We start from the raw sequence: 24,364 nt of genomic DNA on the forward strand, positions 1-24,364 counted from the left end.
AAGTCATCATTATGCTTGCCAGTTTCCAGTTTATTAATTACACATATATGACCACAAGACTCACAAAGGCAGTGCAATTCGGTAGGCTTATACAGGACACTTTAATGGATACACTGCAGAAAATGAAAAGTTTGGTGTACTGGGTAAATTGGTAGTGAACAAACAGGTTTTTTAGGCTTAAAATTTTTTTAATGACAACAAGGTCAAGGCAACCAGTAGTTTTAACACCAATATAAACAACACTAGTTTTTGACAAGGATATTAATGTGAGTTTTCCAACATGTTTATACAATCATACTATACCAAAATCTAAAATAGACTGATGGTATTTCATTTTGTTATTTCCAACTATTGACCAAAAAGCTTTCATTTACACATTTTAAATATCTTTTACAGAACCCTAGGATTTGATACATGTGTTTTGCCCCAACATAACTTAAATGAGTGCTTTTTGGAAGGAGGTGCAGAGGCAATTATTGTTCTGTACTTGCCAAAAACAATTTTAGGACAGATTGGAGAGGTCAACAAATCAACTGACGTGGGCCTATATGCTATTAAAAAAACTAAATGCAAAAAATAGTGCCCACAAACACTTGGTTACAAGAAAATAACACAGCATTTGAACTGTGTATTTGTATAATCCAAAGATGTCAACTCATTGCAGAATTGATAGTACACTGCAAAAAATAATGGCTCACTATTGAGCCATAAGGACCAACCTTTAACTGTACTGACTCATTTTTCCCTTATTTTTTGACTGGAAATGAGCCAAAACCATTTTTAATTTTCAGCTATCAAACTTTCAGTGTGAAAGTAGAAACATGGCTCATTACAAGCCGATACTGGATTGATATAAGCCATATTTGAAAAGATTTTTAAAATGGGCCATTCCAAACCATTTTTGGCTTGAATTCAGCTTTTTTTATTTTTTGGCTTCATGCTGCTGATTACTGTAAACATTTTGGAAGTTTAAGCAGTATGTTGATTTCGGATATTTTTGTCATTTAAAATATAGTAAGTGATGGTGATTATAGGTCTTTTTAGCCATACCGCCTTTTAAAAGTAGCTTTAAATATAAAAGGCCAGCCCTCATTGTTGCCATTACATGCAAGCATTGCATTTTAGTAAACATGAACACTTCTATCTTGCTGCTTGCTATATCCGCGCTGTTGTATTCACGATGCGATGGTATCTAAAACAAAATTGCGTATATTTCTCTGCAAGTAGCCTGTGTGCTGCTGTGCGTAATATTAGTAATTTTACAAAGAGAAAAATATAATCAGACTATTATATTGCAATACATTATGTACTGTTCATTACCTGCACTTTTGTACTGAATGCTTCCATTTTCGCCATATCTTCAAAATAAAATATTATTTTGACTTGAAAAAGCAGTGAAGACCTTGCAACATCGAAAATACGCAAAGTAAACCACTACGCAACGGCCTACGTGACGTAACAAAAGTCCGCAAAAATCCGTCCCTCTCATTGGTTAAAAAAGCCCCATATGCGAAATAGATTACATTTTGGAAATATGCCTACCGTTCAGTAGAGGCTAAAATTTGTGGGGGCAGCACCCCCACAAATTTTAGACACGAGCCGCCACTGTCTATATTGCTCGAGAAGCCTCACTGTCTCAGCGTTAAGGCCAAAAATAAAAGACAAAAAATGGAGAAAAAATGTATTAGGCAAATAAAAGATCAATAGCCGCCTCAAAATTGAACTTTTCGAGCTTTCGTTCAAGCACTCGAAATCTATCAAGCGGTATCTCTTTGACATTACAACTGGAATCATAACAGTTTCATCTTGTTGTACCGTACCAGTAGATTTCTTCTGCAGTTTGGCTTGTGGTTTTGTGAGGACATTTTCCTCTAAATCAGTGGTTCTTAACCTTTTTATAACGGCCGAACCCCTACGATATTCTTCAGCCTTTGGTCGAACCCCAAAGTTACATCCTAGGTTTTTAATCCATTTTGTTTGATGGGTCATAATTAGTTTTTGTTCAAACGTAGTGGCAAAAGTTACTGTTTGTCTTTTTGTTAAATTCTGACATAATAATACAAGCAACTTGTTTGATAATTGCTTTAATTCCGGCAATTTTTAGTTTTTACCAAAATGAAGCATTGTATTTTTAGCATCTGTACACAAACATGAAAACGATGGGGTAAAAGTTTTTGCTGCTAACAAAATTTCCTTGTTTTTTCTGCTGACGAACAACGCGCACAGTGCTCTTTGTTACGTCAAAAAAAAAAAAAAAGCTTAGTGCAGGGGTGCACAGCCTTTTTGCTAGGACGGCTGCATCGCAGATTCTTATTTCACCAACGGCCGCCATTTACCTGCTTTTTTTATTTTAAAATACTTTATATCATATACATACCATCTAATAGCGCCCAAGCAGCCCAGATGAATTTCTAGCTTGGTGCACTGCACAGGGTAGAGATCAGTCTTAAGTGTTTATGATGTCACAATGCATATTGTAATGCTTGCGGTACCTGTTTTGTTCGCATTGTTTGCACACAATAGGCGTACAAAAAGTCTGATGTATATGGTTATTAGGCTGGTAATACTATTTAGTACCACAAACTGTTTAGAGCAGTTAAAGAATTAAAATATTTAACAAAAGAGTTTTATTTACGTAACGGCCGCCTGTACATATATTTTAATAAACATGTTCACGGCCGCACGTACTCGACTTTGCGGCGGCATGCGGCCGTACGCCCGCAGGTTGTGTACCCATGCCTTTGTGTTACCTTCCAACGTTTTGATACTTGGCAAATAGAAATGCCATTTTTTAGCAACTATAGACCCTAAAGTTTGACGAAAACGTGTATTTGTATTGTACATCAAAAATACCTTCGTCGAACCCCTGGTTCGGCTTTGCCGGCGAACCCCTGGGGTTCGATCGAACCCCGGTTAAGAACCACTGCTCTAAATGGACCCTTGTGGTACTAAGGCTAGTACTAGTACTTGGGGATACAGCACTACATGTAGGAGTAACAGCACTGTCATCAGCTCTTTCTCTTTTTCAAGATGGAACTCCTGTAAGTGCAGATCTTTTACTTTTTTGGCATTTTATTTTTGTAGTTATTCACAATAGTATTGGTAAGCTATGCTATAGTAATAGAGTCAAAAGTATCTGTTAATGAGCAATTAGACTACTGGTTCACTGAGCCAGTGTTTGCCTCGAAAAATATAATCATGAGTAGCCTAAAGCTTTTTCTAGCTCGAAAAATTCCTAGCACAAAGAGCAACACCTTCTCATACCACAACCTCACTGATACTGAGTTCACCAGAAAAACAAAGATCAGTTTCTCGCTCCAGTGAAAACCTGTTGGAAATGGTTGAATCTAGTTGTTTGAGTTATTTTTTTTCCTCAAGGGACTTGTGTTTGTAAGAGACAACCATGTTCTGTGTGCTTTACAACTGGGGGTGCCCCTGAAGGCCTTAGGTGCCTCACTTTGAAGTGAGTTTTGACAAATAAATAATTTGAATTATGAAAAAAGGCTTACAGATTCAGAATCCTGATAAAATTTCCTTTTTTATGAGAACAAAAAACGTTTTTTGAAAAATATTGTCTTTTATCCAGAAGTGTCCCCTTAAGTCATTTTGCAGCCCCCGTGCAGCCTGCCGCCTCTGGCGCACAGCCAGAACCGCCAAGCTGCTATACGCCACTGGGCCTACCCAGTGCCGGATTAAGGGTCTGCTGGCCTGTAGGCACATTTTATAAGTGGCCCGAAAATCAGGGTTGCCAACTAAAAAAATACAATCATCAGTGTTGCGCTATCATTGTCACAAAGATCGTTGTTGTAAAGTGGCCTGTATTTTTGACTGGCCTGTAGGCACGTGCCTACTTTGCCTAATGGTTAATCCGGCACTGGGCCTACCATAAACATTGTTGAAGCGTTAGCAACAAGGAAAAAGTTTGTTAGTAGACCTATCTATTACAACAGTGTGTTGTTGTGTATAATATGGCTATCTCTTCCTCTTTCGTCAAAAGAATTTTTACGGAGCAATCATATGGCCTACCTTTATGTCGAACTCTCTGTATAGCGGGCATCAATGGTGCCCGGAAGGTTCGAACACGGTGAAATATTTGCTCTAAATATGCTAACAGAAATGAAGTTCTATTTGCGTTGGCGTTTATTTGTACATAGCTTAAACATCGTCAATTTATTGCTTTTAATGCACATGTTCATAACCGCTTTTTCTCGTGTAATAGGCCTAGTTCCCGTTTCTATAAAAACCTATTTCGCATACGTAACATTTTTTCCTGCGTTTATTTACCCCCAAAGCATGTAACTTAACACTGATTTGCGGAAAACGGAACTTGGTTGGACACTGGACAGCAACCGGGGCGTGTATTGGAGACCAGCTAGGCCTAGGCTACTGCGCCAACATGGAGATATTATTACGTTATTTTCAACAATTTGCAAAGAGCTTAATCTGCAAACTGAATTTTGTAGTGCAGCAATTCATTTTCATGCATTTCCGTAATATTTCCTCATAATACTTCAAACGCCTTTCTTTGCCTAAACACGTTTTTGATAGTCGGTTTTATTATTTCACGCTCTATTAAACATGGTGATGCATGATCAATCACGACTCACGAGACATGTTAAAAAATAAAAGGATTATTAAAAAGAGGATTATTAATTTGCCGAGTTTAACTAAATAACTGAATCTGGCGGTAAAGCGTTTTTACGTTTATCATATTTTATGAATAGGTGATAGGATTAGGAACTTAGTATTTGCAATTTTCAGTAATTTTGCTTTATCTTGTCATAAATTCCTTCTGTGCTGCTCGGACTTTGTTGGAACTTGGATTGGAATTGGAATGCTTGCAGCCCCCCCCCAAACAAAAAACTTACCCCTACCCATTCATTGCAAATGAACCAACAATAGTCATGTGAATCTGTGACCCTTATTTTTTTGCAATTTGTTGTGCTTAAAACGGTCATCTTAGTGCAAATTTATTAATTTTATGATGCCCCTTTTAACTAAATAGTAAAAATTGGTGATTAATACGTTTTGCATCAATAATTTGGCAAACATGTGCTCCTTGAGATGTTGGTGTAGTGGCAAAGCCGTTGATACACATTCAATGTATAACTATGGACTTTGTTGTAAACAACAGAGAAGTTCTGTCACATATGAAGTAAAAGTAAATTAAACAAAAAGTAAATTCGACACCTCTTATTGAGTGCATTTTTTGTTTCAACTCGCCCCTAGAGTGCACTGGGCAGATTACTTTCTTCCTTTGCTACCGAAACAGCAATTTTTTACAGGTGTTGTCATTAAACTTTCACCTTTCCCAGGCAGTAGTCACACTTGGTTGCGTTATATCTATAACAATCGCTTAGTTTTTTGCTGGTTTGCTAGCGAATCACTACCTGCGATTGCTTCTAGAAGCGAAAAAGCATATAGTCGGAATTTGTTTGTTTGTTTATGTTATAAAATCTGCTTGCATAAAATTTTCAAGACTCTTAAGATTCTTCGAGAAATATTTTTTTAATTTCTCGAGTAACGAGAAATAAAGGAACCATATTGTAAACCAATGCAGTAATTGACATGGTTGCATGGTATATATCTATCCTTTATTAGCTGTCAATAATGTATTTTCAAAGTGAGCACGAATGTATTTCAAAGTGAGCACAAAACATGTCAATTGGCTACAGTCTTACAAGTTTCTTGTTTTACTAGGTTTGCACAATACATTGTGGATAGTATTGCTAACAATGCCGTACAAGAAAAATCACAAAGGGAAAAGTCGACAGTTTACGAATGTGGAAGAACTTGAATCACAAAGAAAACAGGACGAACAAAGAAGAGCTGCAAAACAGGCTGAATCATCATCTGAGGAAGAGGAGGAAGGTGATAATCAACAGCGCTCTGTAATTGATGTTCAAAATCCCAATCGAGTGGCGCAGAAAAATAAAAAGATATCACAGCTCGATGATGTTGTGGCAAAACCGGTTGAACTATCTCGAAGGGAGAAGGAAGAAATTGCTAAACAAGAGTCAGCAAGAAGGTATCAGCAACTTCATGCTGAGGGAAAAACTGATGAAGCAAAGGCAGATTTGGCAAGACTAGCTATTATTCGCAAACAGAGGGAAGAGTCTGCACGAAAACGAGAAGAGGAGAAAAAAGAAAAAGAGGCAAGAGCACAAGCTGGAAAAGAAGCCAGTCTTAATGCAATAAAAAGCAAGGGTGGTGGTGCACGGAAAAAGAGATGAACTCTTTTCCATAGTTTTATTGTATGCATCTGGAAACAAGGTTAACTGCAGATAACACCATGGTGAGATTCTAAATCATTAAAACCAACTGGTTGGTTGGTGGTGGCTTTTGTTAGACCTTTAGGTGCAGATGAAAGATTTTTGCAATTCAGGTTCAGGCTTGTTGTTTTATGTGTTTAGATCTTATCTTTTTGACTTTACTTTAATCTAATTACATGGGTACAACTGAAATGAACAAATCAGAAAGGTTAACATAAACCTTCTGATGTATAGTAGCTCAATAGGTAAAGAATTTTAGCTATTTATTTGGGCATATTGTCAGCTATATGCTGCCATTTTGTGTTATTCAATTGCTGTTGCAAGTTTTGCCTTTCCTAAAATCAATTTAAGATAACAGTTTTGTTCTGATATATAGCTTTTAATTAAATTACTCACCAAGTAAAGCGATTGTCGGACAATGTGTTACAATATGATGTTTGTATTTGCATGCATGTTGATTACCACCACAAAATGTGTTTTGGATTTTTTTGACATTTTTAATGGAACGCAGATCTGTCATAAATAAAACATGTTTGAAAAAAATCTTTAGGATAGGAATTGTAGGGCAAACAACTTTAAAACATGGCTATGGTGGATGATCCTGACTGGTTATTAGCACACATACAGCATTCTTTTATCACAAGTGATGACACAGGAATGTGTGAAATGGTGATTCAGGACAATGACTTGCTTACATTAGAAGATCATCGCAAGCAAATGAAAGAAATTTACAATTTAAATTCAACCAAGCATAAACCCACTGGTTCCTATGGAAAAGCATCGGGTATAGCTTCAACAAGAATACTATCTGAGACGGGGAGTCCGTCGTCAGAAGAAGGACAGTTTCTTGCCTTAGCACCATCACCAGATATTATGTCAGGATGGGACTTTGGCATTCGAAGGCGCTCCAACACAGCACAAAAGCTGGAACGAATACGCAAGGAGCGCCAAAATCGTGTCAAGATTAAAACTGTACACTGGAAAGATTTGCCAGAAAGGTTTACAAGTGAACATCTAGACCTAATGTTTGAAAAGAAGGACAAAAACAGAGAAGCAACATTTGTGGATGGAGTGCAGGAGACTGATGCACCTGCTCTAGTTCACGGTGAAAATTCAGTCATTGAAGCTCATGAGAATTTGTGCAATTCGAAATCAGCACTTGGTGATCTTCAGTTATCGATGGTCAGTGAAAAATCTGTGCCTGTTACTGCCAATGTCTTGTCAACTCGGACAGGTTTTGATGTATCAGCAGTGGAAACGGCAGAACAAATCAAAGAAAACCAATCACATAAAACTGTTTCAGTTCTGGCAAAGCAGTTGAGTGAAGCAGTGAACATTGTTCACAATCCATTTAAGGAATATTCTAAATTTGATGGCAGAGGGCATGAAGGCTCTACCCATACCCAAAAAATCAACATGTTTGTCTGGTTGTATGGTGAATCTGCACCCTATAAATCAATGTCAGTGATTATACTTTCTGCAGGAGCAAAAATTGCAGACCTTGTTGGTCTAACATGTTGGCAATATGTTACAATGAGTATGTCACCCACAATAAAGCGCACTGATGTTCAGGGATTTGCTTTGCATATTGCTGAGGATGATGGAGAGGTGGATTATGGCTTTCCACCATTGGAGAACAATGAACCAGTCAGTAAATTTAGTTTTCCTACCTTGGCACTCGTGGAAAAACATCAGGTTGGTGATAATGCTTCTGATGATGGAAAATTTCGTGAAAGCGTTTTTGTTCGTGTGAATGATTACGCTGGTTTTTCATTAATCCAAGTGGATGATTTATCTGTTTTAATGAGTGAAGTGCTCAGAAAGGCCATTAAACGAAGAAAGGGCAACAAGTATGCTGGCAGATATTTCTTGGAATATATGGACAAGCCAGGTGTAGTTGTGGATGAAGATCAGACATTGGATAGTACAGGTTGTATGGAATTTTACATGTTGCGTGAACACAGTGCTAGAAGTATGACTTCAGAAGCTGTTCCTTCCAACATTGACACGAAGCCAAATGCCAAAGGACAATCTGTTCATTTTTCAAATCGTTTAACTATAACCTAGCACGCTAAGACCTTCATTATCACAATGGTACTTTTATTTTATTAAAACTAGTTTCTACTTTCTACACAAAAAGGTTTTGTCTCGCACAGGTTTCTTAAAAATGCAAGCCCCAGAGTCTGTTAAATACTTGGCTTTGAACTTTCTTAATTAAGCTTCTGTTTGGAAAAGAAAATTCTTTTGTACCGAAAGTATAAGAAAAGTTTACTGAATTACAATCAGTCTTTGTAAGAAACAAAAGTTGTGCATGTAAAGGACCTGTTCCTGATGTTAGTGCAATGTTTTTAAATTCAATGTTCTTGATAGGTGACTTGCATATTTTAAACACATAAAATTAAATTAAAAATTTTGACACTCATTGCATTATTGTTTTCTACTTCCATTTTTTTAGTTTTTGTGGTAAACTTCTTTTGAGTTGTTTTCATTGCATGTGCAATATTGTGACTCAGACACTTAGGATGAAAAGTAATCAATATGAATAACAAATCTGACAGTCTGTTAATTCCCCACTCAAATTCATATCGACCTGGCTTGGCAGAAAGTTTTCGATCTTTGTTCTACTGCTTGGGACCTTCAGAATCACTTTTTGAAGATATCAGCAAAGTTCCAAACTACACAGATGCTGTGAGTCTTAAATGATAGCATTATATATATACATACTATATATATATATATATAGGGTTGCCATCGACATGGATTTCCAAAATACTAAATTTTTATGTGAAATGTAGCAAAGGTTTTTGAACAAATCTCTGCAATTAAACAAGCTGTGACATATCACATGTCATTTTTTGGCCTTCTATTGAAAATAAGACAATACAAAATAAGGATTTAAGTCAAAAACAAGAACATTTCTTAGAAGAAAGGACAATAAATTTTTCTACGACAGAAATAAGGACGGTATGGCAACCTTGCATATATATATACCTTAAATATACATATATATATATATGTACCCTTTTCTGCATACATTAGACATTGTACTACTGAAATGTGTGACAACTTAAAATATTGTCCAATATTTCTCAAATCTGTTTCGGCCTTTAGGAACAAATTTATTTTGATAAATTATATGCACATAACTTAGCACCACAACTTCTGCAACAGACATAGTGGGTGTTATGGCTTCCCTTTCTTGAAGGGACAAAGATAGTTTGTGTCCACAATTTATAAGTGTGACGCTGGTTTGTTTTTACCTGTCTGGTCAAGAAATAGTGCTTCGGGTGTTTTAAAATTTGCTTACACATGTTTTTTGAGGTCATATGGTGTTGAATGTTGACCCTTTACACCAGGGGTGGGGAACCTACTTACTACCGCGGGCCGCATGAATTGCACAACATTTTCAGGCGGGCCAATTTTTATTTATTTTCAAATTCAGTGTAAAAACACCCGCTTTTTCTTTGCTGCTACATGTTTGCAACAAGCAATTTTTATGGAAGTTTGACGTCATAATGTGGAATGGAAGATATTGGAAACAAATTACCAATAATGTAGAATTCATATCAAGGATATATTTGTACATAAACATTTTATTGTTTGTTTCTTTATGTGATGCTATGTTGTAGACTTTAATAAAACTGTGACGAGGGCCACATTTAAAAGGCAGGCCGCAGGTTCCCCACCCCTGCTTTACACTATGACCGAGCTGTTCATCCAGAACATACAATAAACAAATGGCTAAGCTTACCTGTAGTACAAAGTACATGACCCAGGAGTCCTAGTTGGTGGTTTGCTACATTGCCAAGTATTTTTAAACATTTTGTAACTTAGTATGGGTCCCCTTCCCTGAAGGGGACACATATTGATTTTGTGTAAATTGTTTTTTTTCTTCCCAAAGTTGTCCGACTCGTTTTTCCATCAAATGTTTGATGGATTTGGATGAAACTTACACAGATGGTAGATATAGTCATGTAGATGTGCATCCCACTTTGTTTGTCCTGATAACCCCAGTATTTACCCCGCAAGCCACCTAAAATGGGTTAGTTTCTTTGTAAAATGCATTATTTTCAACTTTGCATGTGTGGTAACCCACGAGTTTCTGCCTGCAGAAACAACTAAGGTTATAAAAGATGGTGGCTAATATGGGACCCAATACAAAATAAGCATAGGAAATATATTAATGTTTTAAAATAGATTATAGTGTAAATGCATAAAGAAAATGTGCTAAGCCACCCTTGTAGTTTAAAGTTATACATTCTAATCCCATGAGACATGGTGAAGTTGATTGATTTGAGACCATCAATCCCTTCTGTTTTACACATGCAAATGTTTTCTCTGCTGCATGCATATAGCAGATCCATTTAATTTTTGGATCACTCTACAAAGATATCAGAGATTACTTCCCACTTATGATATGAAATCCACAGTTTTTTTGCATCATTAAAATATCAATGCCTGCATTTAAAAATAATAGAAGTAGTTACTGGCTGTTGTAAAACTAATTGGTAAATAAATGATATTTTTAATTAATTAATTATTAATCAAGTAGAAAATGATGTAGCGTTTTGGTAGAATGATAACCACTCTTCTAGTACTATGTTTTCATTTTGTGCGTCTGTTTTTGTAACCATTTTAGAAAAGTTTACAGGTTGTCTAAAAATGTGTCAGTTTCAGAGAATATAGCACTTTTTATGTTTTATGAAGGCTGTAGTGTGTTTCATCTGTTTGATGCTATTGGAACTGTTCATCAGTTTGTGGAAAGATTGGAGAACTTTAAGAATCAATGATGGAATCACAAGTTTAAGTGCTGGAGTGATTTCAAGATTAGCAACGTAAATTGTTTTTAGGGCCATAAGGAATTCATCAATACACCTTTTGACTTTAATAAAATAACTTATACCTGACTATTATATATGTGCGTTTTTTTGTGAATGGTGGTAAATACTTCGACATTGCTTCCACAAATGTTTGAAAAAAGTGATCATTGGTTATGTACATTAGGCTGATTTCAAAACGTTCAGTGGAACTGACATTATACATCTATGTTTACGATCATTGGAGATTGGCTGATTTGCCATGGAATTCATACTGGACATGGATTTTGGCATTCCTCGGAATGGATTTTTTTTACTATTGGGGTCATCGGGCTTCACATGGTAACACATAATTACATACTAATTGTGTCTTTCAATCAAACACCACAGCTAGTTTTTTCAAGTGATTGTTTCGAAAATTATAATCTCTTATTGGTAAGACCACTGTTTAAGTTGAAATACTTCAGGTTACAGTTGAAAGTAGTAGCATAATAATTATTTGTCACCTTTCCAGCAAAACTAATCAAATACCCAACCACAGTGGTCCAATGAACAACATAGCAAAATTTGTTCACATGCTACTACTGTTGTATCTATTTTTATCTATCAACATTAAGAGCTGCAATGGGAAATTTCTGATAAAATGCTGTCATTTGTACTAATAACTGAATTAGGAGCAAACTATTAATGTAGACTTTTGTGGTTTCATGTTCTTTTTTTTACCACTTAAAACTATTCAACAAGGTTTCTTTAAGTGGTTTCTATTCTCGTTAAACCCCTTCCTTCCCTAACCCAGATAGTTAGCTTTTTGGATCCTATTAACTGCAACCACCAATGCCCCTCTCCCACCTGGGGAAAGGGTAAATGAGCACTACTACTGTTTATACAACATACACTAGATTTTATTATGTTTTTGACCAAATCTGTTTTGTAGAAGTCAATTTCATCTGGGCAGCTCATCAAGCACATCACAGTTCCGAGGACTATAATTTTACAACTGCCCTGAGGCAATCTACCACATTGTCATATATCACCATGGTAAGCATTGTATAGTTAATTTCATTACTTGCTCTTGCAAAACTGCTGTAAGTTTAATTTAAGAAAATTTTTGTGTTAGTGGCTGTATATTGGAAATGCCTTGTTGATTCCTCCCTCTGTGTATTTGGTACATAGTCAGCTCAACACCTTGTACCAATTCTGGATTCACACTGAGGTGATAGAAAGTATAGGTAAAAATTATCTCTATCAGTTAATTAACCTTTCAATTGGTATTTGTGGTTTTACAGGGAAAATATTTTTCTTCTGTGTACCACATAGGCACATTAACAGTACTTTTTATAACTGTGAGAATAATGATAGTTTGTAATTTTGTCATAATTAGTAATAAGCAAAAATATTTTGTGAAGGTCCACTGGAATATATTTTAAACACTCCAAGTCATCACAGAGTACACCATGGAAGAAACCCATATTGCATTGACAAGAATTATGGTGGAACACTGATAATATGGGATCGGATATTTGGTAGTTTAAATCCCATAAAATAACTTTGCTGCAGAAATGAAAGTTTATTGTTTTATAAAATGCAATTAGGAACTTTTGTTGCTGAGAAGAAAGATGTGAGAATTGCATATGGATTGGTGCAAAACATCAACACTTTTAACCCAATAAAAGTACAGGTAGGCTAAGCTCTACTGTTCAGTGTCAATTTTTGGTAAAGTTTAAAACATAAATAAACAACTTACAAAATTGCAACTATTTGGTTATAGTAGGATTTCCCTGGTACATATAGCCTACCAGGGGCGGATCTAGAAAAAAATTAAGGGGGGTGTCCAACAATTAGTTGGGAAATTCCCTGATGCGATACTGACGTTGTATGATACGATCCGGGTATTCCCCTTTCTAAAAAACACTACTCATGCTCCAAAAAAACTGCCGTCGCAAGGTAATCTCTTTTGTAACTACGCAGTGCATAATCCATAACAGAGATTCGGGATTGGGAAAAACTGTTTTACTACCATGGACGCACAAAGCTTGTGATGTTGCACTGTTTATAAATTAAAAACATAACCTATAGTTTCTGCCCTGATTCTTTAAGTACGAAGTTTAAACGACATTGCTCTTCTAACTCACAACACAAATGTTTACCGATAAATTTTCTTGGCGAGCCGCAAGAAGAGGAACTTTTTTGTACTAAAACTGGAATTTGCTGTTTAATCGTCTCCACGTTTTGAGACCTGAGTATTATTAGCCCGATGCACCTTTGAAATCGCTCTGTTCTGATGTTTGATATACAAAAAATTTAACGCGTTTATACCACAATACGCCTCACGCGAAATACTTTAATTTACAAGTAGTGAATTGTTTCGTTGCCAATTTCGTTTTCTAGTTCAAAACGACGCGTTAAGCGACAGAGTCTCTTATTACCTGTTATCCAAAAGACCAAAAAAAAAGAAAAACAACTATTGATTTTTTGCGAAATCGTTAAAATTTCTAATTACGTCTCCACTATCTAGCTTACTTAGCAAAACTGCTGTTGCATGATAAACGTGACTGTCAGGCAACCAAAATACGCCAGTTTCTTTTCAAAAAACATTTAAAGGCCTGAACACCATTTTGGAAGGATGGTTCACATTTTAAGTTGCGCAACGTTAAGAATGCAACAAAGTTGGTTACTATGCAAGGCATAAATGATGCCAAGCATTGACAAGTTACCAATTACATGTACCTTAACAACATGGTTCGATGTACACCAATCGAATATTGGTGACCAACAACTGTGTGTTTGGTGGGTCATAAACAATTTATTAGCATTGAACGTTTTAAATCAGTTTAGTCGGAATTAACATTGTTTAACTGCGAAAACAATTTGATACATTACATTTAGTGCAGTCAGCACTTTTGACTTCTGTGTCTTTGGCGGATAATCACTTTTGTATTGTCAGCGCATAAAACTCTTTCATTTTAAACCCTTGTTACGTCACAATAGACTTGTTATGTCACATCCAATACAAAGCGATAAAGGCGCATGGCTTTGAGATAATGACTCGATGTAATCATGCAGCGGTAAACAAAATGTTTGGCCTATTTAATTTACGACTTTTTCAAAATGGGAGTTCGGCAAATTTTACCAATTTTCTGAGGGGTTGTCAAAACACCAAACACCCCCGTCTAGATCCGCCCATGTAGCCTACATATATATTGTTTATCTAACCCAGAGGCTGCCGAACTTTTTTCACAGGGGGCCAATGGCTGCAGCTGAAAAAAACTTTCATAAGGAGTAATTTAATTTTATGAATGTTACAAAGTTATCAATACAATTTGGTAAACCAAAAAATACCGTTGGGGCCAGATGAAATGATCTCGCAGGACGGAGCTGTAGTTTGGTGACCCCTGATCCAACCCATTAAATGCAGACAGCTAAATCAGAAAATGAACTTTGTTGTGTTGGCATGACTGTGTTTGCTATTCCCAATTATTTCACAAAAATATGCTGACAAAAGACAAAAATAACTTGATCTCGCTTGTTATTTTTCAGCTTCATTATTTGTTTTTTGTTTCTTTTTTCAGTTAAAAACAACAGTTTTGTCAAATGTCTTTATATCCAAAATTCCCCACATAATTAAAAAAATATTCCCATTCTATGAAATAAAAACTGTACGATATTGGTTGAAAACCATCAGCTGATAACAGAGTGTGTGTTTTTAGTTGGGACATTACAAGGACCTGTTTCATCGTGCTTGGCAAATCAATGGTTTATGGAACAAAGTCTGTGTATTTTTAAAAGGACCGGGGTGGAGGCCAGGAAAACCACGTCTTGGAGACCCAACAGAAATTCCAGAGGTTAACTAATCTTTGTTACAAACTTTTTGTATTTGTGGGTGTGCTTTTACTTTTCTAAACCAAACAAAATTTTTGATCAGAAAACAATTTAGTAGTAATGCGCTGAACCAGTTGTAAACATTTATGCCTAATTTGAACAGTTATAGGTTCTAGTTATAGTTATAGGTAAAATAAGTTAAGCTGAATCTGGCCTAATGTTAATAGCAGCGACAAGTTAACTTGTTATATACAATTTATATATCTGATATAAAACTTGGAATGCCATACAATTCTTACTTCATCCATAAAAAAGTTTTTTTTCCAAACCTCACCACTGGGGCTGTTGTCAAATAATGGTTTTTAATTTTTTAAATCATCAAATAATTTTTTTCCTTTCAAATGAAATAATCAAATAATTCAAATAATTTAGAATACCTAAAAAGTAAGGTCCAGAGCCATTATTAAAAAAGGATAGTTAAAGTTACTAAACGAAAATTATAAGAACTCAGTCATAAAATCTAGGCTACATCTTTTTTCTGTTGAAAATAATAAGTTATTAGAAATAGACATATGATTCAGTTATTCTCCATGATTTGGCAAAACCATATGTATTTCCATGTGTTTTTTTATCTTAATAATAACAGCTTTTTCTTGGATACTTGCTGATTTGGATTGTGATCTATAGCATTTTGATCACTTGCTTAAATAACCTTAATTATTCCTGGGTGTAACTAATAAATGAACAGTTATGAACAGTATATTGTCATGCTTTTTTGTTCAACATTTTTGGAGAATGGGTTAATAAACATTAATGTGCGACTGAAAACACATGTTGCAGTGCTTCTGTGTAACCTCTATTTCATAAAAGTGTCACAAATGTGTTCAGATAAATTGATTTTACACCTACATTGAGGTTTACTGCATAGGAAAAAAATTGTTTGATTATTTTAATCTGTGTAAAAAATTATTGGATAAATTTTCAAATAATTAAAAATTTCAAATAATCAAATAATAATTTAAGCTGCAGACAGTGCACACTGTTTCACCCTATAAGGTCTCATCAGTGCAGCTGGTGACGGGAGATCGGCCGTATTGGCTAGTGTAGCCATCCAACGGCACTCCAGTTTGTGGTGAGCGACAGGGTACAACCCCATGCATCACCTAGTCTGTGCGATGCCACAACTGGGCATACAGCACAAATGAAACTGGCTCACAATGGCCAAGCAACTGCTTGGGAACCACAGTGAAGTCGGCTCAGTGTCACAGTATCAATGTAAAAGCCAATAAATTAGAGCCAATAAACTTCACTGTGGTTCCCAAGCAGTTGCTTGGCCATTGTGAGCCAGTTTCATTTGTGCTGTAATGTCCAGTTGTGGCATCGCACAGACTAGGTGATGCATGGGGTTGTACCCTGTCGCTCACCACAAACTGGAGTGCCGTTGGATGGCTACACTAGCCAATACGGCCGATCTCCCGTCACCAGCTGCACTGATGAGATCTTATAGGTCGAAACAGTGTGCACTGTCTGCAGCCTATCATTTATTGGCTCTATGCTTTTACAAAAATAATAATTTGTTTGATAACACCCCTACTTACCACAGAGGCAAACTAACTAAACTGTAAACAGAAACTTGCATTACTACATTGTAGGGAAGCTAAAAAACAATCTTATGCCAACATTAGGCATATCCCTTGTGAACAACATGGAAAACTTTATTGGCATTTAATCTCAACTTCAAAATTTTCATTTTTCACTTCATAGGGCCTTTCGGCTAAAAATATGTTTTTTGACAAACTAAGGCTCCAATCCCAGATTTAGTCATGGTATTGTCTTAACTATGATGGTTTACCTGTTATTCTGCAATAAGTAAAATGTATATGAAAAACCTGCTCGTTGTAAACAACATAAAAATAGCCTAAAAAATTGTTTTTAACTAAATTTACACTTTAATGTTTAATTTACTCCAAATCTTTTAGGTTAAAAATCCAATTCAATGCTATAACCCACAAATATCAGGCTGGATGATGGGTTATGGATTTGTTCATTACTTTTCATTGATTCCAATGTATGACAATATGCTGACATTTCGTCACAAGATTTCCGGTTCAATGATTGTTTTTGACTTGATCTTCTTCCTGGGTTCTTTTACTTGTATCAGTATGCTGTTTGATAAAAAGTAAGGCAAAGTTTTGTAAAAAAAAACAATTTATAATGTTATTGCCAAGTACTGCTGCACATTAAAAGAAACTTAATCTTTTCTAGTTTAAATAAACTTTAACACATGGTAACACAAAATATGGCATTACAGGTTGTATGCTACAAAGTTTGAGTTTCTCAGATGCATAGCATGTGTTGCTTTTATTCATCTACTGAGACATGAAATCGAGGACATGCATCAGATGCCATCAAACATGAGAAAAGCTCTTGAGATTCTTTACATTACTTCTGCAGTCTTTTGGGCATCTCAGTGGTTCTTTGTCACAAACAAAAAGAAACATAAATAATTCTTGCTTTTTATGAATTTTTTAAATATGTTAGCAACATGCTCTTCCAAGTGATTTATTATAGTACTAAATATCATATCCGCAGTATTACCCACATCACTGTTGTTTACCGTTTTTGTTTGTTTTTTGTCAAAAGCTGTGGTAGTTATTCTGTTGAACACGTATGTTTATGGTATTGTTGTGCAATATTTTGAGTGTCTTTTTTATCTGCATGCTCATATTTTTGTTAATTGCCTTTTAATGTTTTGTCTGTGTTGCTAAATTCTACATTCTCTTGACACCTGCTATTAGTTATGGGTCCCCTTCCTTGAAGGGGACACATCTTGATTTTACTCGATTTCTTTTTTTTTTTTTTCTTTTTTTTTTTTTTTCTTCCCTGAAGTTTGTCCACCCCATTTTGCCCTGAAATGTTTGATGGATTTGGATGAAACTTTCACAGATGGTAGATATAGTTGTGTAGATGTGCCATCTGCTTCGTTTGTCATGATAACCCCAGTATTTACCCCGCTAGCCCCCAAAATGTAAAATGTGGTTTGTGCGCACCACAAACGTTAGTTTTGTGTGATGTTATAAAGGCAACTACATATAGTACTTATGTTTAAGGATCGCTTGGTGAACGTGTTTGCGGATAGCGTTTTCCCAGCGTTCCCACTTCTTGGCGACATCATGTTTTTCGTTCCGCTATGTACATGTTTTGTTCCTTAACCTTTTCTTTGTTTATCCGCTATCAACCCCTTGTGGTACGTCCTTTGTTGTTTTAAGACATGTTATGTTTATTGTGCGACCTGGTGCGCCAATACAAAAAGATCGCAGTCAAGGGGGTTGTTCACAGCCTTGTGACGTCACAAGTCATTACGGTTGTTGGTTAAAACGCCCCCTAGTGGTCAAAATTGAAACATTGGCCGATTTGGACAAAATTTTACAGGATTGTTGTTTGGGTCATTGTAGTTTCATATTTTCAACATTAGGGTGAAGAACCCCATCAGTTACCCCACTAGCCCCCTAAAATGGGTGAATTTTTAAACAGGGTCGGAATTGGCTGAAATTTGGATAGCTTGTACAATTTGCCATTTACAAATGATGATTGTTCTGTTAAACCCTGTAGCCCCAGCATTGACCCCACTAGCCCCCTAAAATGGGTGAATTTTTAAACAGAGTTGGATTTGGCTGAAATTTGGATAGCTTGTAGAATTTGCCATTGACAAATGACGATTGTTGTGTTAAACCCTGTAGCCCCAGCATTTACCCCACTAGCCCCCTAAAAAGGGTAAATTTTTTAAACAGGGTCGGAACTGGCTGAAATTTGGATAGCTTGTACAATTTGCCATTTACAAATGACGATTGTTGTGTTAAACCCTGTAGCCCCAATAGTCACCCTACTAGCCCCCTAAAATGGGTGTGTTTTTAAACAGTGCGCAATTGTTGGAAATGTTATGCCATTTATAGGTATCGATTGTTGTGTTTTACTTCTTTGTTTTAATCTAGACAAACTTTAAACAATGCTTCAATTGAGTCGATTTGTATAGTTTGAACTTTGGATAGCGTGACTATTTAATCCTAGTACCAATCACAGTGTTTTACTTTACAACACCAAAGTTTCTTATGGTTATCTCTTGAAATGCAGTATTTACAACTTTGCATGTGTGGGGACCCATGAGTTTCTGCCTGCAGAAACAACTAACGTTTTAAAAGACGGTGGCTAATATGGGACCCAATATAAAATAAGTGAAGGAATTATATTTATGTTTTAAAATAGATCATAGTGTATGTGCAAGGGCAATATGTGCTAAGCCACCCTTCTAGTTTTTCATAAAATGTCTGTTCAGGTGTCAAGTCATCTTTTAATTTTTTATTTATGCAGTACAATTTTTGTTTGTCTTTGCATTGTAATAAAAATAATTATCTTTAATTTTTTCCAGAAACTGTGTAATTATGCCTTCGTTACAAAAATACAGTGAACTAAAAAAATCTTCCTTAAAAAAATACAAATAATTAAGGGACATTGAGCAGTAATATTTTCGATTGTGTCAGCATTAAATCACACGTCTCAGTTGGTAGTTTTAATGAATAATGCATGTTTGCAAAATAATTTTTCCTAGCTACAATATTTTTAGGGTTATCAAAAATAATCATGTTAACACAAACTGGTTACAAAATGCACCCAAAAGTACACACCAATACAAATTCTTTTATCAAGTTACCAATGTGTTAACTTCACTGAAACATGGCAAATTTGAAAAAAAATTCTGATATTTTTTAACACATTGCTCAAATGAGATGGAATTGTACAGTTTTTGCAATGCAATATTACCTTCAGGATATTGATTACTACTTGTGACACCACTATCTGTAATTTTTTTCAAACTTTATAATCTTTAAAATTAATTGCATGTTGTAGTTTAGGACTAATCCAGTGTCCTGCAATTATATTTGCATTTAAAATTCTGTTCCATCGATTAAGGTGAATTATGAGCAGCAACATTGGGAACACCAAAAAAATTTGTGATCTATGTTATTTTTAATGAGATACTCAGATTTGTCATCAAACGCTAATGAAATACAGATTGTTTGTCTTTTCAAACAGTTGCATTTTACAAGTGTTTGCTTATTTTTAGGAATAGGTTGATAAAACATGCATAACAATTCCGAAATTTTACTGATTCCTTTTTCAAATTCATATCGTCCTGGGGTTGTGGAAAGTTTTCGATCCTTGTTTTATTTTTTGGGACCTGCCGACTCAACTTTCCAAGATATCAGCAAAGTTCCAAACTATACAGATGCTGTAAGTTGGGTGTTTACATGCAGTCACCAAAATCATCATCAAATATGTTTAAAAATCAAGCACTCTTTCGTGATGTTGGTCAACAAATATTGGTGTGTTAAAATTTTGTACTTTTAGGCACCAATTTGCTTTTTTTCATTGATATTTTTGGAGCTTGTAATTGGATTGTGGAAGGGTCGAAGAACTTTACGAATCAATGATGGTGTCACAAGTATAAGTGCTGGAGTAATATCTAGAATGGCAAAGTAAATAAGAAATACGCATTTATCATTATGTCTAAATTTTTGTTAGAAATTCTGAAAGTTTACACCACAAACTATAAAATTTTAATTTAATACCTGTTTGCAACTAATGTGTTTAGGCTTTTACAGTATTTTTTGTTTAGGCTTGTTTCTACACGTTCTGTGGAACTTACGCTGTACATCTATGTTTATGACAATTGGAGAATTGCAGATTTACCATGGAATTCCAGCTGGACATGGATTGTGGCATTTGTGGGAATGGATTTTTTCTACTACTGGTTTCATCGAGCTGCCCATGGTTAACAACACAGCTTTTCAAACCTAGCATTTTTTTGTGCCCAACGAAGTTCAAAGACTAATTGTGCAGGTCTCATTAATTATGCCTAATTCTTTGCTTTTCCTCTTTGTCTTGTCCCTACACTCTTGACTTGAAAGAAGACAAATAACAATGAACCCCCCCCCCCCCCCCCCCCCCTTTAAAATTTTTTATGACTGCATATGCCTGGCCTTAACTTTTAATGATATTATAAAGTGTAGAGATGTTATATTGTGCCTGGCCATCTTCAAGAAGTACAACTAATAGAAACTTAAAAACTCAAGGTCCTGTAAAAAGTGTTTCAATCATCAAAATGTATTACAGTATTTCAGTGTCATTTACAAAATGAAATGTAGCAGCAACTTAAAATTTGAGGATTTGATGGTCTACTTATGGTCAAAGCAATTTTTGGTGATTTAACGCTTTTAATGTGAAACAAAAATAACACATTATACTCCAATAAAAATAAAGTCTTTATGTGTTTGAATCGGTTGTTATGCTTGCATGATTTAATTTTTTAGATGTCACTCCTCACTTGCATGATTTAATTAAATATTTAAGTACATGCATCACAAACACTTTTTCTAAAATTCAAGTAATTTGAAACCTTGTTGCACAATGCTCGTTTGCCTAGCACAGGGGTGGGCAACCTTTGTTACTGTAGGGCCAATTATAAATGTCAAAATTGGATCGCGGGCCGCATATGTGCATAACACAAGTGATTTTGCTTTGTTTCTTACCAGTTATGCTCAACTACAAGTATAATTCGTATTTGATTCTAGCCACATTTTGCCATATCGCAGAAAACTAGCATCATGCGCATTAATCAGCTCAAAAATGTGTAATAATTGGACTCATTTGCTAGTACGTTTGAAATCCAAGCGTCTCTGTGGGCCGCACGACCTTTAATGAAGGGCTGCATGCGGGCTGCAGGTTGCCCACCCCTGGCCTAGCACTTTCTTGATCTGTAAGAATAAATTAAATTAGCAATTAGCAATCCTTAAAACTATTTGAATGCAAAAATGTATTTGAAGCAATCAAACTTCTCTCACATCAAAATCAATCATAAATTGAAGTGCATTACATGCACAATTGTGAGCAACTAAATAAAAAAATTTATTGTTTGCAAAACTTAAATCAGACTGCAGTAATCCTGTTTGTTTGTTAGTATTGTTTAATGATAAGATATTTGTGTGCAGAAATTAATTTATTTTGGGCATCCCATCAGACACATCACAGCTCAGAGGATTATAACCTTTCAACTGCTTTAAGGCAATCATCAGTCCAAACATTTTGTTCTATGGTATGTTCTTTTAATCTTTATACATTGGTCTGTTTGTGGCAATTACCTTTGTGTAATATTTTTATGCAGTGGTTTTATCTTGGAAATGCTTTTCTGGTACCCCCATCAGTACATTTGGTACATAGTCAACTTAACATTCTGTACCAGTTCTGGATACACACTGAACTGATCGATAACTTGGGTAAGTAAAAAACATGCAACAAATGATGTTACATACCACTTTTTGTTTTTTTAAGCCTTCACGACTGCCAAAACTAACCATGCAAATTTAAATAGGTCCACTGGAATATATTTTAAACACTCCAAGTCATCACAGAGTACACCATGGAAGAAACCCATATTGCATTGACAAAAACTATGCTGGAACATTGATTATCTGGGATCGAATTTTCGGTAATTACCTTAAAATATATAGACGTGTTTTTTTTTACATAAACCGGGAACATCACTCAAAATTTTGGTAACATGGAAAAGGTTTTAATATAATTTGCATTTAAGATTTGTTTAGGAACTTTTGTTGCCGAGAGAAAGGATGAAAAAATAGCTTATGGATTGGTTCACAACATCAACACTTTCAACCCTATTTACATACAGGTGGGCTAAACCTCTGCTTTATCATGTTATTTATTTGTTTGTTGGCCTGTCCAAACTGGTGTGAAAAAAATGACTGAACATAAATAGTGTAATGGATGAACACAGCTACCTGCAATTAAGTAATAACGAAGAATACAACATTATGGTTTTGCTAACAAAACATGTTGGTATGCCAGGAAAATTACCAACTTTGAACTTATTTTTTCTTTCAGTGGGCCTGTTACAAGGACTTGTTTGTTCGTGCATGGCAAATAGATGGATTATGGAACAAAGTCTGCATAATTTTTAAAGGACCTGGATGGAGCCCAGGAAAACCTCGACTTGGAGACCCCACAGACTTACCAGCGGTATTCGAATCTTACCAAAAAATGCAAAATCAAACGCTTAATACAGAAACCCATTTATTTAAGTTGTAGTTAGTGTAACCCTTCTCCATTCTCTTTGTTGCTCATAGGTTGAAAATCCAATTCAGCGCTACAATCCTCAAACTGCATACTGGTTGATGGCTTATGTATTACTACATTACTTCTCACTGCTTCCACTGTATGACAATATGTTGGCATTAAAACAGAACATTCCCAACCAGTTGATTGTATTTGATTTGGTGTTTTTTCTCGGTTCCTTAACTTGTGTCAGTTCTCTTTTGGATAAAAAGTAAGTCATGGTTTCATAATGTGGCCATGCTCAAATATTTTTGTGTCAAAGCAGTAAAGTTTATTTCAAAAATGACATAAAAACTATTTACTTTATTTAGTAGGCATGTTCACACTGAAGTAGCTAGCATTCAGGTTTTCAATTTCCTACATTGAGTTTTTTCAAATAAACTACTCATTTTTGTCAAATCAACCAGATATCCCTATTAGATTTAATTTAAAACAATCATAGATTGTAGATATATTGCATCCAATGGTTTAAAAAAAATTGTAAATAAAAGCTGGATTTAAAATGAAAGTCTTATAAATAGGAACTAAACGTTAGGTCTTAGTAGTAGCTAAACTGAGGTTAATTTCAATATCAATGTGTTTTTTATCATATAGGCTCCATGCTGAAAAGCTCGAGTTTATTCGATGCATAACATGTGCAGTTGCAATGCATATTTTAAAACATGATATTGAAGTCATACATAAGTTGCCACTTAACATGGGCAGTTTTCTGGAGGTGCTTTACATAGGTTCAGCTATCTTTTGGATCACCAAAAATTTCTTGGCTCCTGAAAAAAAGAAACAAATTTAGCGATGGATGTTTTAAATTATATTTTGCAATGTCTAATTATGTATGAATGTGATTATCTCTTCCAGTGTTATGACAATTCTTTTGTGATTTTTAGTACTGTTGTTTTTTAATATATACATGTTTGTATTGTTGTTAAGCCTTAATCAAAGTTTTTATGTTTTACTACATTGTCAGCACATTAATTCACAACATTTTTCTTGTTCTGCAATTATTTTTGTGTTTATTGACTACTTTTTAAAACTTTTACGTGGTTTTATAAATATGCAATTATTTTGTTTGTTGACAAAGCAAGTTAAGCCAGTGTCATCAACACTTCATTGTCAATTAAAGAGTATTTCTTAGCATGTACAAATAAATAAATAAAGTGATTTTATGGATTTTTATTTGTTGGTCATTTTTTCTTAAATAACACATTTCAAATGTTTGTTCTCATTCCATATATGGTAGCCAGAGAGGTAATCGTGAAGTCACTGCAGTAT

The 24,364-nt window shown here is 35.2% G+C and overlaps 4 protein-coding genes and 1 long non-coding RNA gene across 6 annotated transcripts; 4 read left to right on the top strand and 1 right to left on the bottom strand.

Moving 5' to 3' along the window:
- Positions 1–9: 9 nt before the first annotated feature.
- Positions 10–1,538, bottom strand: LOC145220211 (uncharacterized). The gene is made up of 2 exons (XR_013858032.1): positions 1,321–1,538; positions 10–1,192 (listed from the first exon to the last, which is right to left on the bottom strand). It is a non-coding gene; the product is annotated as an uncharacterized LOC145220211 (long non-coding RNA).
- A 4,135-nt stretch (positions 1,539–5,673) lies between these two features.
- Positions 5,674–6,822, top strand: LOC145217836 (uncharacterized). Its single transcript, XM_080085178.1, has one exon. It carries the CDS (start codon positions 5,736–5,738, stop codon positions 6,231–6,233), a length of 498 nt encoding a protein of 165 aa, XP_079941304.1. The 5' UTR covers positions 5,674–5,735; the 3' UTR covers positions 6,234–6,822.
- A 25-nt stretch (positions 6,823–6,847) lies between these two features.
- Positions 6,848–8,786, top strand: LOC145217833 (target of rapamycin complex 2 subunit MAPKAP1-like). The gene has a single exon (XM_080085175.1). The coding sequence runs from the start codon at positions 6,855–6,857 to the stop codon at positions 8,337–8,339; it is 1,485 nt and encodes a 494-aa protein (XP_079941301.1). The 5' UTR covers positions 6,848–6,854; the 3' UTR covers positions 8,340–8,786.
- A 24-nt stretch (positions 8,787–8,810) lies between these two features.
- LOC145217834 (alkylglycerol monooxygenase-like) lies at positions 8,811–18,232 on the top strand. 2 transcript variants are annotated; one of them, XM_080085176.1, is made up of 10 exons: positions 8,811–8,960; positions 10,980–11,107; positions 11,277–11,431; positions 12,024–12,127; positions 12,207–12,318; positions 12,496–12,612; positions 12,682–12,767; positions 14,797–14,931; positions 16,888–17,087; positions 17,220–18,232. In XM_080085176.1, the coding sequence occupies exons 1-10, from the start codon at positions 8,811–8,813 to the stop codon at positions 17,413–17,415; spliced, it is 1,383 nt and encodes a 460-aa protein (XP_079941302.1). In that variant the 3' UTR covers positions 17,416–18,232. The 2 variants fall into 2 exon arrangements, with proteins under 2 accessions (XP_079941302.1, XP_079941303.1); XM_080085177.1 differs by lacking the exon at positions 17,220–18,232 and having other exon boundaries at positions 16,888–17,091.
- A 1,236-nt stretch (positions 18,233–19,468) lies between these two features.
- On the top strand, positions 19,469–24,268 carry LOC145217837 (alkylglycerol monooxygenase-like). The gene is made up of 10 exons (XM_080085179.1): positions 19,469–20,197; positions 20,315–20,442; positions 20,583–20,737; positions 21,955–22,058; positions 22,128–22,239; positions 22,335–22,451; positions 22,567–22,652; positions 22,865–22,999; positions 23,107–23,306; positions 23,690–24,268. Exons 1-10 carry the CDS (start codon positions 20,048–20,050, stop codon positions 23,883–23,885), a joined length of 1,383 nt encoding a protein of 460 aa, XP_079941305.1. The 5' UTR covers positions 19,469–20,047; the 3' UTR covers positions 23,886–24,268.
- The last annotated feature ends 96 nt before the right edge of the window (positions 24,269–24,364 follow it).

Source organism: Phallusia mammillata, chromosome 3 (assembly GCF_965637545.1).
Source record: "Phallusia mammillata chromosome 3, kaPhaMamm4.hap1.1, whole genome shotgun sequence".
NCBI lineage: Eukaryota > Metazoa > Chordata > Ascidiacea > Phlebobranchia > Ascidiidae > Phallusia > Phallusia mammillata.